The sequence below is a fragment of the Ailuropoda melanoleuca genome, chromosome 3 (genome assembly GCF_002007445.2).
Source record: "Ailuropoda melanoleuca isolate Jingjing chromosome 3, ASM200744v2, whole genome shotgun sequence".
Taxonomy (NCBI): domain Eukaryota; kingdom Metazoa; phylum Chordata; class Mammalia; order Carnivora; family Ursidae; genus Ailuropoda; species Ailuropoda melanoleuca.
This window is the reverse complement of record NC_048220.1, coordinates 48,955,935-48,972,032: the sequence shown is the minus strand read 5'-3', so window position 1 is coordinate 48,972,032 and position 16,098 is coordinate 48,955,935. Positions and strand designations below refer to the sequence as shown.

The 16,098-nt window shown below is 49.4% G+C and overlaps 2 protein-coding genes across 5 annotated transcripts in view; one reads left to right on the top strand and one right to left on the bottom strand.

The window, feature by feature from the left end:
* LOC117801514 overlaps positions 1–16,098 on the top strand; it is a 98,747-nt gene that overhangs the window by 35,935 nt on the left and 46,714 nt on the right. The window lies entirely within an intron of this gene.
* On the bottom strand, positions 3,265–7,994 carry LOC109489972. Of its 4 annotated transcripts, XR_002143141.2 has the most exons (4): positions 7,234–7,969; positions 5,909–6,035; positions 5,452–5,586; positions 3,265–3,549 (listed from the first exon to the last, which is right to left on the bottom strand). XR_002143141.2 is itself a non-coding variant. In XM_034656347.1 (3 exons), the coding sequence occupies exons 1-3, from the start codon at positions 7,714–7,716 to the stop codon at positions 5,101–5,103; spliced, it is 711 nt and encodes a 236-aa protein (XP_034512238.1). In that variant the 5' UTR covers positions 7,717–7,994; the 3' UTR covers positions 3,265–5,100. The 4 variants fall into 4 exon arrangements, 2 of the variants coding, with proteins under 2 accessions (XP_034512238.1, XP_034512239.1); XR_004624094.1 differs by having other exon boundaries at positions 5,452–6,035; positions 7,325–7,994; XM_034656347.1 differs by lacking the exon at positions 5,909–6,035 and having other exon boundaries at positions 3,265–5,193; positions 7,234–7,994.

Genomic DNA, 16,098 nt, shown 5'->3' with positions numbered 1-16,098 from the left:
GCCGCCACCGGGTGCTGCCCTGCGGGGCCGGAGGCGCGCCCGGCGCGGCGGTGGCCGACAAGGGGCGGCCTCGGAGCCCTAGGCTGTCAGATTGGGCCGCTTCGCCCGTGACCGTGAGCGCGAGGAATCCGGGGGAAATGGGCACTCCCGCCACCGGCCGCAGCCGTGGGAGGCAGCGGGCGGCGAGTTGAGGTTCTCCTCTTGGCTGCCGGAGCTGCGCCGCGCGGGCCGAGATCCAGGCAGCAGGATGGGATCCGGATCCTTTGGGCACTCAGAGCCTAGAATTGAAGCGGGGGAAGCGCCTGGCCCCCTTGCCGATGTGGCCGTGGTCCAGGCAGGATGGATCCCCGCGTTCCTGAGGCGGCGCTTTCGGNTTCGGGTACGACGCCGTCTGGGACCGGTCTACAGTGGCGGGTGGCCCTCCTGCCATTCCGGAAACCTTGACGGCGGTCACTGCAGCGAGTCCCTGGCGGCCAGCTCCCCGACCGCGAACGCGTTATGAAGACACCAGGTCACTGAAACGTGTGCTCGTTTTAGAATGGAAGGCAAGGGTCCTCCGTACCTGAGCCGTTCAGGCATGAGGTCCTAGCTCGAAGACTGAAGCAGGCCCTTGGCAGGTCAGCTCTGTCCCTTCCGCGCTCACACGTACGCTCTTTGCCATAGAACCCCTCTTCCGGTTCTCGCTTGTTAATGGTCGGCAGGAATTACAGTGGTAACTTTCCCTGCCCTTGAACCAGGAGTTTCGGGATGGGTTTGTCAATCCCCGTGCTATTTGTAACCTGCCCTGTAACACGTGACACGGACCCAACTATGCCAGTTTCCACCCCAGAGGTCAGGCGCCGGGGAAGGTGAGTCAAGAGCTCAGCCCAAGTACAGCTGCGCGGTGAAGCCCTGGGGAGTTACCCATCCCGCCACTTCTCCCGGCTTGCTGTCAGCTTTGCCTGAAACCCGGTCACGAGTTCATGCCAGTTGCTTTCAGCTTTTTAAAGTGTGAACACTTTGCATATCTAATACAGCAAGTAGTTCCGTAGGTCTCCCTAACGGTAAAGAGTGAGATGGGCTTAGCCAATTGGAAGACTCTCAAAGAAGGGGTCAGAGGGAGGCAAAGGGGGAAGGCTGGTTCCTGGACTCTGAGCCCTGGCTGGCTGGGTGAGATGAGGCTTCACGAGGGAGGTATCTTGGACATGTTCCAGGGTTGCAATTTGCTGGGGGCACTTGTCCCAGTGGCTGGATGTGGCCTTTTTCACAGCCAGAGTGCCCTGGCCTCGGACAATCTCTGCCGTAACTAAATACTGCTGTTTATTACTATCTGAATAATACTGACATCCCTGTCTCTGTGCCAGCTTCTGTGTTCCCCATTTTACCTACAGCCTGTGATTCTTTTGTGTGTGTTCCCAGCAACTCAGAGAAGGGGGGAGCCAGAAGAGGATGGGGGGCTCTAAGCCAGTCAGTTTTCAGGTGAGGAAACCAAAGCCCAAAGGCAAAAACTGACCTCTGCAGGTGATTAATATGGAGGCTGGGCCCGAACCAGATGTACTGACTGTTCCTCCTAGATACACCTGTCACCCAGAGGACGCACAATGCCATGAACTCAGAAAACGGCTTTTTATTGTGGCTTTTTTTTTTTAAGAGATAGTGTGAGAAAATGCATGAGAGCAGGGGAGGGGGAGAGGGAGAGAGAATCTTGAACAGGCACCATGTAGGGCTCTATCCCACGACCCTGAGATCATAACCTGAGCCACAACCAAGAGCCAGACGCTTAACTGACAGAGCCACCCAGGCGGCCTGATTACGTGGGTTTTTAATTATTATAACAATATAGACGCTGTATCCCAAGGACATTATGGCCCTCTGTGTCTGGGGTGGAGCTCTCCTGGTCAAAGTGTCAGTATATCCCGGGGTAGAGAGGCCTCAAAGTACACCTAGCTAGAAGGCAGATAAGCAAGAGCCTGATTGCACAATAGCAGCCGACACCAAGCTTTCTAAGAACACAGACCCAGTACACAGAATGTGTTCTCCCTACACAGGCCTTCCTTACACAAGAGGGTTTCCATCTCCACGGGCCCTCATGCTTTTCCTTCTCCTGTATCTGAAACTCAGTCTCCGGCCGCATCGTGTGCGGACCTGCAAGGGGACTGTTGATACAGCTGCCCTCCGGTGCCACATGACTGAGGGCTGGCCACACGTGACGGCCTTGAACATACAGACACCAAGGACGATCAGATTAGCCTCCGCTCGGGATGCCGGCTGCTTGGACTGTTTGTCTTGTGGAGCCTGTTTGCCTAAATTAAAATCCTTGGAAACCGATCGTCGGTCAAGTACGAAAGACAAAGCCACCCGCCTTCCAAGCTCATCTTGGTGGCAGACTTATTTTGAGGAGAGAGGCTGGGTGACCTCCTTCCTCTCTAAAACCAAGTGGCCTTTTCCAGCCTGCCGGGTTGTGAATAAAGAGAAGACCAGACAGAACCCTTAGAAAAATAGCATCAGAACAGACTTTTTAAAATGAATGAATCTTGGGGCACCTGCGTGGCTCAGTCAGCTAAGCGTCTGCCTTCAGCCCAGGTCACGATCCCAGGTCCTGGGATCAAGTCCCACAAGGGACTCCTTGCTCAGTGGGGAGCCTACTTCTCCTTCAGCCTGCCACTCCCCCTGCTTGTGCTCTCTCTCTCTCTGACAAACAAATAAATAAAATCTAAAAAAAAATAAAAGGGGGGGGGCGCCTGGGTAGCGCAGTCGTTAAGCGTCTGCCTTCGGCTCAGGGCGTGATCCCAGCGTTCTGGGATCGGGTCCCACACTGGGCTCCTCTGCTGGGAGCGGCTTCTTCCTCTCCCACTCCCCCTGCTGTGTTCCCTCTCTCACTGGCTGTCTCTCTGTCACATAAATAAGTAAAATATTTAAAAAATAAAAAAATAAAAGGGGGGGATGAATCTTGAATTCAGGAAGTGGGTAGGGGCCGTGAAGCTGTGACACACATTCATTTATTCATTCAGCAGATGTTTACTGAGTGCTGACCGCAGGCCAATAAACAGACCCAGAATCCTTTGCCCTCGTGGAACCTCTATACTAAGGAAAAGGAGAACAACGAACGAAACACGGAAACGATACTGGGAATTAGAAGGTGGTAGGTGGCTGGGGAGATTCCGCACCCAGGAGGCTGGTTAAGGAAGGCGTCTGTCAGGAGGGGACACTGCAGCAGAAACTTGAAGGGGATGGGGAAGCAAGCGTATTGATCATCTATGACTGCATAACAAATGACCCCCAAGCTTGGAAGCTTAAAGCAGCAAAGGTTTATTATCTCTCAGTTTCTGAGGGTGGGGAATTTCAGAGCAGCTTAGCCAGGTGGTTGTGGCCCCGGATCTCTCATGAGGCTGGAGTCCAGCTGATGGCTGGGGTCGCATCCCCTGAAGGCCTGTCTGGAGTCGACGGGTCTGCCTCCACGGTTGCTCCCTCCTGCGGCTCTGGGCAGGAGGCCTCGCTTTTGCTTTCGTACCGTGTAGACCTCTGCACAGAGCCATCTGACTGTCCTCATGACATGGAAGCTGACTTCCCCTAGAGGGAGTGATCCAAGAGAGAGCAAATGAGGGGGAAGATGCAGTGCCTTTTATGACATAGTCCCTGAAGTCCCACACCATTGCTCTGCTGCATTCTGTTCCTTAGAGTTGCGCCACTAGGTCAAGAGGAGGGAAATTAGGCTCCACCTCCTGAAGGGGGAGACCATCAAAGAACTGGTGAGCATGTTGTAAAACTATCACAGAGAACTATAGTGATATTTTGGTGAAGAAGGGAAGGGCCCTTCAGGCAAAGGAGATAGCAAGTGCAAAGGCCCTGAGGCAGAACCAGGGATGGCATATTCAAGGAAGAACAAGACGCCAGGGTGAGCAAGGGGATGAGGAACAGGAGAGGAGGTCAGAGAGGAAAGGGGTGTGTGTGTGTGTGTGTGTGTGTGTGTCCATGTGTACCAGATTGTGTAGAGCTTCATGGGCCATTGTAAGTACTCTGAGTGAGATGAGGACCCTTTGGAGAGTTTTTTTAGCTGAGTATGGTGTGGTCTGACTTATTCTTTTTAAGGCAACAGCGGCTTCCAGGTGAGACTAGTCTGAGGAGGGGGAAGGGTGTAAGAGAGACATTTAGGAGACTGTTATAATAACCCAGGAGAAAAATGGCTGTGGCTTGTGTTTGGAGGCGAGAAAGCAGTGGGACCCTGTATATACCTCGAAGAGACAGTCCTTGGACAGGATGTGGGTTTTGATTTGAAGGTTTGTGGCCTGAGGAACTGGAAGGATGGTTCTGGCATTGCCCAAGATGGGGAAGAAGGAAAGCAGGACAAGTTCGAGAGGGAAGCTTCTGGGCATGTTAACTTTGAGATGTCCATTTCTCCATCCAAGTGGAGAAGGTGAGTAGGCAATGGGACATCCAGGCCTGGAGTTAGGGAATTCTGGGAGGAATACTTTGCTGTGCTCCGTTAGGTCTGATCATTACAGAATCAAGGAGGCAGGGCCCCTTGTTGGGAAGAGTTTACACATGCATATGTGGCTACGCCCGCGGCCGGTGCTGCGGAGGGCTCCAAGCAGACACAAAGCAGTGGGCAGTCTGGTGCTCTCCGATGCGGGGATTTCTGCCATTTTCAGGGGGCAGGGGCGGCCAGTGTGGCTAGGAATGAGTCTCTGCTGGTGCAGGGGCTTCTGCTGCTCTGTACTCTGCTGAGGCTGGGGTACAGGAATTTGCTCTGAGTGCTGGGTCGTGGGTCCATAGTTCAGCCGGTGTTCCCAGCTCAGAACCTAGGTGGGTGCCATCCAGCTGCCCGCCCCTGCGAAGGCTGCTGCAGTCAGGGGAGGCCACGGTTTCTGGGCCATTCTCTTCCTCCACACCCCCGTGTTGGACTTGGACCAGGCCTGAGAGGTATGGTGGGTGGGATTGACTGACTTGGCAGGCTTGAGTGGACGGTTTATATTTGGCCCCTTAGCTGACCCCCAGTGCAAAGACTGGTGTTTCGTAGTCATTTTATTGCCTGGAACGGTACTGCTGATTTCGCACGGGTGATAACAGCTGTGTTTGAGTGCGGCAAGCAGGAGCCAGGGCTACGGAATGCGAGGAGTTGTTTCAGAGAGAGTGAGTGAGGATTTGCCATGGTCTTGGCAGAGGCCTCCACACTGCCAGAGAGGGGGGGGGCATTTTGACAGTGGCGGCTGCTGGCTGGAAGAGAGAACAGCACAGGGACAGCAAGAGATTTCTGGAAATGTCACAGTCTTCTGGCAGTTTGCATTGCATCCATCAATGCACTGACTGGGTTGCAAAGAGCAAAGTATTTCTCCCCAGTATATAAAAAGGGCATAAATGGACCTCAGTTTAGATCCTGGCTTTGCCACCTAGTAGCTGTGTGCCCTTGGGCAGGTGAACACATTTTCTGTGCCTCAGTATCCTCGTCTGTAATATGGGAATAAGCAGACCTACCTCAAAGGATGTCTTGAAGAATAAATTTCTGGGACACGACGAGCCACCAGTCAATGTTTTTGCAGCTAGTCTCCTTGCCTTCCATCTGTGGCCCCTCCCTGGCCCACAGTCTTCACCAAGGCTGAGCTGACCCATCTGTGGAGCAGGTAAAGGGAGGGGTGAGGAGGGAGATGAGGAGGCTCCCCGAGAGCAAAGTGAGCCATGCTGACTTCTCTTGCTCACTTGCGATGGTCTGAGCCGGTGCCAGCTCAACTCCAGCACACTCCCCAGTAAATCCTGGGAGTCCTCAAAGGTGTGTGCCCCATGATGTCAAAAGCCAGCTGTCCAGATGGTCACCCAGTGTTGTCTGCCCTTGCTCCACCACTGCCCCCAGCCCTGGAGGGACCCTGCAGGCTGCTCCCCAGCCAGTGGGTAGCCAGGGTCCGGGGTTCCACCTGCCAGCCTCTCCTCGACCCACCTGCACATTTCAGCCCCAGCACTACACCCTTGGTTCTGGCCCTCCACTTCCTGCTTGCCACTGATGATTCCAAAAAGGCGTCAATTCAGATTACAGTGCTCCGAAAATAGAGCCAGGTGAAGTAAATCTGAAAATAAATGAGAAAAGGAAAGAAAAAAGAAAAGGTTGGCTGTACTTCCTGTCTCGTTCCAACAGCTTGTCGGTAATGTACGAGGGACAGGGTGGAATCCCTTTGCTATTATGCATACAGGTGACTTAACTGTTTTAGGGTCTGATGTGGACACTTGTCTGAGACACTTGGAGATGGCTCTCAGAATAGCCCAACCCAGACCAACGGGAGGCGGCCATCTGACTGCTGAGGTGCTGTCTGTGGGGACCCCGGTGCCCAGCGGGGGTGCAGCCTTCCCAGGTGGTCCCCTCACGGACACACAATTGAACCCTTGGCTTCTCCCATAGCAACTGCTGGCCTGAAAACTGAAGCAGTAAGAATGTGAACACCTGAGAGCTGGGCATCCGATCATTTAAAAGGCAGTTTGGCAGGAAGCCACCTCCTAAATGCCCCAGATTTTAACAAAAGGCCCCTTGTCGCAGCCACAGAATGCAGGTAAAGCCAGGGCTGGAGGTGGTGTCGATTCAGAAAGAAGGAAAACTGCTCTATGGGTTTTTTTCCTTGTAAACCTATCTCACAGGGTTATTGAAAGGATTGAATGAATACACAGAGAAAGACCTGCTGTAATTTGTGCTTGGATGCCATTCTGGAAAAAATAATTTCTCCTCAATAATAATAATAATTGCTAACTCCTACATAAAGCATGCTCTGTGTTTATAGTGACGCACCTCTTACTCTCTTGCACTGCATAACAAGCCAATGGCATAAGGATTGTTCCCCATTTGACGCATGCAAAGAGGGGGTGAGCAGCTCTGACCTTAGCTTGCACCTCGCTTGTCCCCTCTCCTAAGGAAGCCCGAAGCTCCGCCCACAGCATCCTTTTTCGCTGCCGATGGGATGTAGCTGTGGCTCTTTTGTCAGTTTTGAGTCACTCGTGGGCAAGCTAACAAACTCCCCTTCGTTTTTTAATTCTCCAATTAAAAGTCATTTCCCCGGAGAGCCCCCAAATCTGCTGCACCCCGGCTCCGCACACCGCCTGGTGATTTTCAGAGTCCCTGGCATTTTTCATTCAGGGCACTTGCCACAAGTGTGGTTGATGAACTTTTTGAGACCCCTTCTCCTCGATCCTTTGCCGTCCACACCACTGTGTCACCCTCGCCCTTGTTGCTGCGATCCCGGACCTCCCCCTCCCACCGGCCCGCACAGGTTCGGGCACCTGGCGCCCAGGTCTCTCCCATTTCAAATCCTGCCTTCTTCCCGGGTGCCTTCGACCTCGCAGGGATGATCCAGGCGACGTCCAGACAGACCTTCTGCGCCGGTCCTCTTCCGCGGACACCTCCCGCCGGCTCACGCTGGAGCGGTGATGCTGTGAAGCAGCGCCCCCTGCGACAGCAGGCGCCGGAGCGTCTCCTTCCTCGCGTGTGTCCCGCCCGCAGTTGCGGCTGCGCTGTGCGTCGCTCCCACGGGACCCGGCTTGCTGCGGGCGGCGCTCTCCTCTCTTCCCGTTTCTCTTGTGCCGTGTAGATTCTGTGGCCTGTGCGTCCCGTGGCGCTCTTTCCGATTCCCTAACTGTGCAAGCCGGTGTCTTCTCATCCCCGCGCCTGGCAATGCCGCCTTCGCTCCCCTTTCTCAGCCGGTACCTCCGCGGCCGCGTGCTGCTGGTGAAAGACACCACCCCAGGGTCCACCGCTATCTGCATACATCGGTGTCCCCAAACGGAAGGGCTCTCAGCTGTGCCTGGCAACGCAACCCCGTTTTGCTCCTAGACTCGCTTTCCACACGCCTGTTTCGCCAGATGGCCCAAAGCCTAGTGAGCCCTGTCCTCTGCGCCCGCGGCACCACTGATGGGCCCGGTCCCTGCCTGGCCGGCGTGGTTCTTCAGGGGGAAACAAACCTGGCCAAGTGTGCCCCGCCCTTCATGCCCCTGGCTCAGGGTCCCCGGCTTACAGCTCTTTAATTTTCTTTCAAGGGCTCAACTCCCAGAGCATAATGGCTTCTAGGCCTAGTCAGGGCAGCTTCGAGTCATAGCCTCCTGCTGTGCCAAAGCCAGTTTTCCTTTTACTGTGATTTTGCCCTGATATTGGACCCATGTCACCATTCCAGGCTCCCGTCCCTTATGGTGAGCTTTTTCTTGAGGGTTCTCTATACTTCCTGCCAAAGGCCTAAATAGAACCACCTCCATCCATCACCAAGGTATAGGAGAGGAAAGAGAAAATTTTCCCTCTACCCTTCTGAATTCTCAGCTGAAACCTTTTCATAAGAGACAAATTAACCGGAGAGAAACAGAAGCTTACTAACATGGATAACCATGTATATCTGGGAGATACCTACGGGAAAATGAGTAACTCCCCAAGGTGGCCTAGAATTCAGGCTTAATACCATCTTAATAGGGAAACAACATGAAGGACGGTGACCTCGTAAGGAGAATAAGTGATTTTTAGGAAAGATGAATGGGTCCTCAGAAAAACAGAGGGAAGATATAATAATTTGTGACAAAGTCTGGGTGTGGTATCAACTTCTGTGTCAACTTCCAGCCCATTCTCTTGTGATAAGAGTTGATCTTCCCTGGTTGATGAGACCCCCAGGGAGGGGCCTTATGACAATTGAGTTCCTTTTGGAGAACCTGACTTCAGGCTGATAACAGGAGTTCAGAGAAAACCTCTTTCTGCATTGCTGTTTTTCAAGTGTGTACAGTTCAAAATAACTGATATGCCAAAGTGGGTGTCAAATTTTTGGGGTGTCAAATTCTGTTACCCTTCAGAGGATTGAAATATAGTTGGTAAACAGATTCTGTTAAAAGCCAGATAGGAGCGCCTGGGTGGCTCAGTCGTTAGGCGTTCGGCTCAGGGCGTGATCCTGGCGTTAATGGGATCTAGCCCCACATCAGGCTCTTCCACTGGGAGCCTGCTTCTTCCTCTCCCATTCCCCCTGCTTGTGTTCCCTCTCTCTGGCTCGCTCTCTCTCTCTGTCAAATAAATAAATAAAATCTTAAAAAAAAAAAGAGCCAGATAATAAGTAATTTAGTCTTGCAGGACAGTTGGTCTGTATTGCAACTGCTCAGTCTGCTGTCCATGCGGGAAAGCAGTCTTAGACACGAATAATACGTAAACACATGAGCGTGGCTATGTTCCCATAAAACTTTACTTATGGACACTGAAACTTGAATGTCATACAATTTTCACGTGTCCCAAAGTACTCTTCTTTAAAATTTTTTCAACCATGTAAAGTATAAAAATCATGCTTAGTTCATGAGTCACACAAAAATAGAGGCAGACAGATTTGTCCTGTCGACTGTAGTTCACTTACTCTGCACTAACGTGTTGACCCTGTCCTACTTTGTCTGGTTATGCCCAGTTAACCCAGACATGATAATGCTGAGAGGGATCCAAGCAGGAGGCTCCCTGATGGCTCTGAGCTCCTCTTACCCCACAGTGTTACCACCTCCCCCAGTCCATGGTCCTCTGGGGTCACAACGGGGCCTTTTTATATATAGTTCAAATTCTTTCTCTCTGGACTACTTTCCCACACTTTTTACAGCACAAATCCCTCCCCCAAACTCTGTCAGGTTCAAGGTGGAGCTATTATTTCTAGTAATAGTTTGCTTTTGTATTTAATGATTACCAATATTTCAAATATATTCATATCTGATCAATTAGTGCTAATAATAATGGTACTGATAACCCAACCCAAAATCATTTTAATATTTATGGTTATGGGAAACTAAAAAAAGTTATGTATGTGTATATTTTCTTGCAAAGCAAAATATATGCATCTCAAAAAAATATAAGGTGATTAATAAGAAATGCTCTTGCGTAAAAACACTACATCAGGATAAAATTCTCTGGGGAAGGGAGCACCTGGGTGGCTTGGTCTGTTAAGCATCTGCCTTCAGCTCAGGTCAGGATCCTGGGGTCCTGGGATCGAGTCCCACATTGGGCTCCTTGCTCAGCGGGGAGCCTACTTCTCCCTCAACCTGCCACTCACCCTACCTGTGTTCTCTCTCTTTCTCTGACAGATAAATAAATAAAATCTTCAAAAAAAAATTCTCTGGGGAGGAAGTATATAGAAATAAAAATTTATAATAAAAATATGTAAAATGTATTACCATTTTTTAAAAGCTGGCTAATTAAAAAAAATAGATTATGGTTATGTCATGAACTAAGTTAAATCAACTTAATCATATCCCACTGCCCAGATTGTTTTCAGTAGCTACCAAAGTTGTCTGTGTCAACTGAAGGCTAGCTACGCCCACACAATCTCACTAACAGGTGAAAGCAAACATCTCAAACATCTCAGATCAATTCTACTGGACATACAGACATTTATTAAACATTTATTAACAAACAGGCACAAAGCAGTTTATATGGCTGCCCTGTCCCATGAGCCTGATGACCTTGAGTTGACTGGAGTCAGCACCGTGACATTCCAGAGCCAGGGTTCTCCAGTACTCAACATGCACCAGGCCACTGGACAGCTTTGTCCAACCTGTGGCTGCTGACTGGCCTGTGAGGGGGATGAGATGAGCCAACGGGGCCCTCCCTGTGGGTAAACTCACCCTGCTCTGAGTTCCTATAAGGGTGAGGGATAGTACCTCTAACATCATGTAGCCAACCCACACATCTTAAATACCTCTAATCCCTGAAAGTTAGCCTGCAGCTGCATTCACTGGCTCAGTTCCCAGGCCACCACTTTCCCTGCAGACCTTTATGCTAATTAGCAGCGCCCCGGAGATGGATGGAGATGAGGATGCTGTGACCGGTGGAAGCCCCTGGCCTGTGGCCTTTCCGATCTTAGCTGAATTCCCAGACTCTGTAGTCTGGAAATCCTCGCTGACCCGTTATAGTTTAACCCAAGTAGCACAATATCACACTTTGGCTGCAGAATTTTAAGTCTTGCAGTGAGTGTCAAACCGCTGATGTATTTTCATCCCATTAGGCATCTTTAAAAATGACATACGTGTTATTTTAAAATGTCAATATTGATAACATGCCATGAATACAAGCCCTTTCTATTTAAATGTATGAGGAAAGTTTTGAACATCCGTTTAATTTTTTTAGTTTTTTTTTTTTAATTTATTTTACATGTCAACTCTCCAATGAACAAGAGGGTAGTTTCTACCAATTCTTTCAGGGGTAACTGTCGGCAGAACTGTCTTTGGTGGTGGGAGAGAATGTCTCCTTGGTCTTCATGCTTGTTTGCTCACCCTCTTCCGAGAGCCCTCAGGGCTCTGCATTCCAAAGAATTAGGCAAAATAGGCTTTACAACACAGCCAAGCTCCTGGGACACCTTCTCCCAGGCAGAGGGTGCCTTCTGGCCTTTTGGTGTGTAGCTGAGGGAGGCTTCTCAGGAGATTCTTCCAGAATGAAGATCTGCCCCAGGTGATGTGCTTATTCAACTTAAACTGAGAAGCACTGGTAACTTAGCAGCTTCTCTCTTTAAAATGAAATTAAGTTTTACTTTATCAGCACCCTTTTCACAGCACAATTCTGTATTTATTCGTTTTTAGGATTTGGGTGCCTTCCTAGAATGTAAGCACCATGATAGCAGGGATCCATCTAAATTGCTTACTGCCGAGTCCCCAGTGCCAGGCCGAGTACCTGGCTGGCCCACGGTGGGTGCTCATTAAGTATTTGCTGAATGATGAGATGAAATGAGCTGCTGAGAGATGGAAACAAAACAGAGCCAGAAAATACCCCCTGTCAAAACTGAAGACGAACTAGGCCAGTAGTCAACCCCACAGGATATAGCAGTATGAAACTGGACCAAAGGATAAAGACAGAAGACATAGACCAGCCACGCCAGGATCCACGTAAAGCAAGCCAAGGGTCCTGGGACTTCATAAGGCTGAGCCTAGGTACGAATTTACATGACTGACCTATGACATAAATAATAATTTCATTTTATTTGTCCCTTGTTGCTCATGGGCCTCAACATTCCCTACAATGACTCATTCCAATGCTCTCTTCTGCTCTGCCAGCTCGTCTTTCATTTCTTACTTTCTTACTGGCCTTACCATGAGCTCTTGCTTGTCTTCTTTCTGCTCTTGTTTTCTGGAGGTAATTACTTCATGAAATGTTTAAATTCATGATTTTATATTTGGTCTCATTTTGCATCTGTTCCATGGAAATATATTTCTGGTGAGTATACTTCATCTTCCATTTGTTTTTCCTGTCATGTTTCTCAATCTTTTGTTCTTTCTCCTTTTTGTTTAACTATTATTATACAGGCATTTTAAATTATGACCCTTCTTTGGATAAGGTGAGTGCTTCGTGGGCAAGATATTTTTAGGAGTTGTGTGTGGGGAGAGGTCAGGCCTGTGTTCCAGGCCGTTACAGCAATTCTCCTATGACATGAGGTTAGGTGCATGAAGTTTTTCTAAACTTCACTTTTCCCAAGCCAACCAAGATTGCAACTATAGGGTTCTTCAGATGGGCCACGCGATGGCTTAAACTTGCGCTTCTATGTTTGGTCCTTCTTCCCCTGTATTATCTTGGAGACACATCAGGCCCAGTGTAACTCCTGCTGCCAGGGTACTTGCTGATCCCCATTGCTGAACAGGTTTTTAGTTTTGCCCCTCAGAATGGTCACCAACTTTTGGAGAGCCATGTGTTGTCAGTTTTGTTTGGGACTTGCACCTACATTCCCAAGGGTACCCACTTGGATGTTTGCTTTCACCTGCTAATGAGGTGGTGGGGGTAGCTAGCCTGCACTCACTCCAGCCTACAGTACCTCAGGACCTTCTTGGATTCTGTGCGAGTGCCGCTGCACTGACAGCTCTTCATCGTGTTCTGTGATTTGAGATCTAGAAGTCCCCTTTGTCAAAGGAGAACTTGCATTTCTGTTTCTCATTGTTGTCACTGTTAGGGGACAATTTTGAAGGAGAGACGAGAGCAGCATTATTTTTACTCCATTTTAAAGCAGGCGTCTCGTGGTGGGTGGGGAGATGGGTGAAACGGTTGATGGAGGCAGAGTGCACTTGTGCTGAGGGCTAGGTGATGTGTGGAAGTGTCGAGCTGCTATACTGTACACCTGAAACTAATATTGCACTGTATGTTAACTAACTGGAAACTGGGAGTCTTCGTGGGTCAGATTTTGAATGTCAAAGATGGTGTCAAGGGAAAGAGGCAGACATTCCAGGTGGAGTGGGAGTCCATGGTGGGCAAAGGTCAGAGATTTGAAGAGTGCTTTGGAATTAGTGATCAGACTGGTTTGGCTAAAATATTGACTGAGGTCGGGGAAATAGAGAAATTTACCTAGAAAATTTAGAGGGATGATACTTTTGGAATCCTTCAATGTCAGATTGAGAGGGTTTTATTCAATTCTGTAGTCAAAGGAGAACCACTGGAAGTTCAGAAACAGGAAATTAGCGAAGTCACGGCTTACAAGATAGGTGGAAAGTGGAAGGGGCCTCAGGCAGCAAAGAGGGCAGTGAGGAGTTAGTGCTGACATTCAGAAGGCAGGTGCTGAAGAATTAAGCTTAACCAGCCCCCACCCCACACACATACACACTCTTACAGTTTCATTGATGTATTCACACACTAAGTAGTTCAAAAAAAGATTTAAGCTGCTGTACAATCTAACGATAAAAAGTGAAATAACGATACCATGCTAGAGGAGAATCCTGCCTACCTCCTCTGCCTGATTCAAGTTCCTGGAAAGCCAGAAGAGTGTATTTTGCTGTCTTGCTCCTCCCCTATAGAAGGATGCATCAGGGTGAAGAGAGGAAAGGAGCAGGTCCATGGGAAGCCGCCAGCCGTCTCTTGCCTGCACAGTCCTGCAACAGTAAGGGATGGGTTTTGCTACGAGCCATCGAGTAACTGGTCGCCTTAGGAGCTGAGAGCTTGGTGGGGTGGAGCTGTCTGGAAGCTTGCCTGTTTCTACAGTCCAGGAAAATTAGGGGAAGTACTGGCTGCAGCCCGTGCAGGCTCCCAAGCCGTCAGGTCGACCAAGATCTCTGTGCAGAGTCCCTCGAGGCTGGCGGACCATGGCGACAAGCTCCCTGTGGCCCCGGGGGGTCTAGGGCTCCTGATCGGCTTCTGCTGGCTCAGCTAGGAGACTTGATCAGGTGGAAAAGATAATGGCTTCAGCTTAGAACATGTTCTGCTGAAAGGCTGGGTGTGTGTCTATCAGACACTGCATCTCACTGGTCTGGAGACAAAATAATACAATCAACTCTTATTTCTGATATTCCTGCCTAGCCAAGTGCAGTTTATGACTCTGACTGGGACTGAAAGATGGAAAAATGCATCTTGGAAATCACTGTACAACGTCACAGATCATTAGCAAGCCTGACTTCCTATTACCAACTCCAGAGTTGTAACATGTTGTTTTCACCCAACCTTTGACTATTACTCATATGAAAAATCTGCCCTCGGTTCTTTCTGCACTTTGTAATCAGACGCATATCTCATAACACCCCCAAACTGGAAGCTGTCAGAGAAAGTGCCCATTTAAAACACAAAGCATAGCATAAATGAACAAAGTATCGATAAAGCCATAGTAAAAGAGAATGTGTAGGTCTATGAGGGGGGGTTTCCTCATCACGTAAATTCTTAGAGATACAAGAGCTGGCTGTAAGGTCAGAGTTTCACCCCACTCCTATTCCTAGGGATGTTAATGAGTATTAAATCAAGGTCCTCAGAGTAGGCCATAACTATTTGTAATCTCAGCTTCATAAATAACAGCTCAGTAATTGGAGAAAGGAAAATCTATTCCTGGGAAGGCTGAATTAAAGGTTACATTAAAAAGAAATGCAGTTTTTTTGGTCTCCAGACAAGCAGTATGTATTAATTCCTTCACTTGTTGACAAATATCTTTTTTTAAAGATTTTATTTATTTATGACAGAGCGAGAGAGCACAAGCAGGGGGAACAGCAGAGGGAGAGGGAGAACCAGGCTCCCTGCTGAGCAGGGATCCCAGGATCCTGGGATCGATTCCAGGATCCTGGGATCACGACCTGAGTTGAAGGCAGGTGCTTAACCAGCTGAGCCACCCAGGCATCCCTGACAAATGCTTTTGATCCCTACCTGCCAGGGCCTAGTCCAGGTACTTTGGATACAAAGGTGACAGAGACAGACAGAGGTCCTCCCCTTGGGTGGCTTACATTCTAGATGGGAAGGCAGAGCACAAACAAGCAAATACATAAATATGTAAGTTCCAGCAGAGATGAATACCATGAAGAAAAAAAATCGAGCTGTGTATGGGTACCGAATGGTAGCAGCAGCATTCTTTCAGAGAGAGTGGTCTGGAAAGGATTCCCTGAGGAGGTGACATGTGGACAGACATGCAAGGTAAATGAGAGTGGGGTACACAGAGAGTTGGAGGAGATCCGGGCAGAGGGAAAAGCAGGTGCAGGGGCTGTGGAGTGGGAATGCGTGTGGCGTGTCCAGGGAGGGCGGCTGGAGCAGAGGGAGCAAGAGAAGGGTGGGAAGGAAAAAGAAGGCACGAAACAGTCATCCCAAGAAAGCGAAAGAGGGGCTCAACTGGGAACTCTATAGGACGGTGCCCCAATGGGTGGGCCGCCCTGAGGCTGGTGGTCGTGAATTTAAAGCAGGGCTGGGCAGTGTGTGTTTCTTGTGAGGCAGTGGGAACAGATCAGAGCTGTAGGAAAGTAGGGTCCAGACAAGACGAAGTGGTTTTCCATCCCGGTAAGAGGGGCAGTGGAGTTGAGAATGTTGCCAGGAGTGGTTCTGGTGGTAGACCACAGCATCAGATGTGGGTAACAAGGGAATGGGGACCACAGGGAGTAGAGATCAATAAATGGTGATGAGATCGACGGGGATGAAGAGTGTTAGAAGTGGGGTACTAGATGGAATGATATGGAAAGATAGAAAGTGGTGGTTAGAAGAGTGGGCTGCTTAAAATTGAGATTATGGAGGGATTGGAGCTGCCATGACAAAGTCTAGGGTGTGATCTTTTGTTTTGTTTTGTTTTGTTTTTGAGTCTGTCTGTCATGTCCTTGATTCTTTTTTTTTTATTATTATTATATTATGTTAGTTACCATACAGTTCATCCCCGGATTCCGATGCAAAGTTTGATGCTTCATTAGTTGCGTATAACACCCAGTGCACCATGCAATACC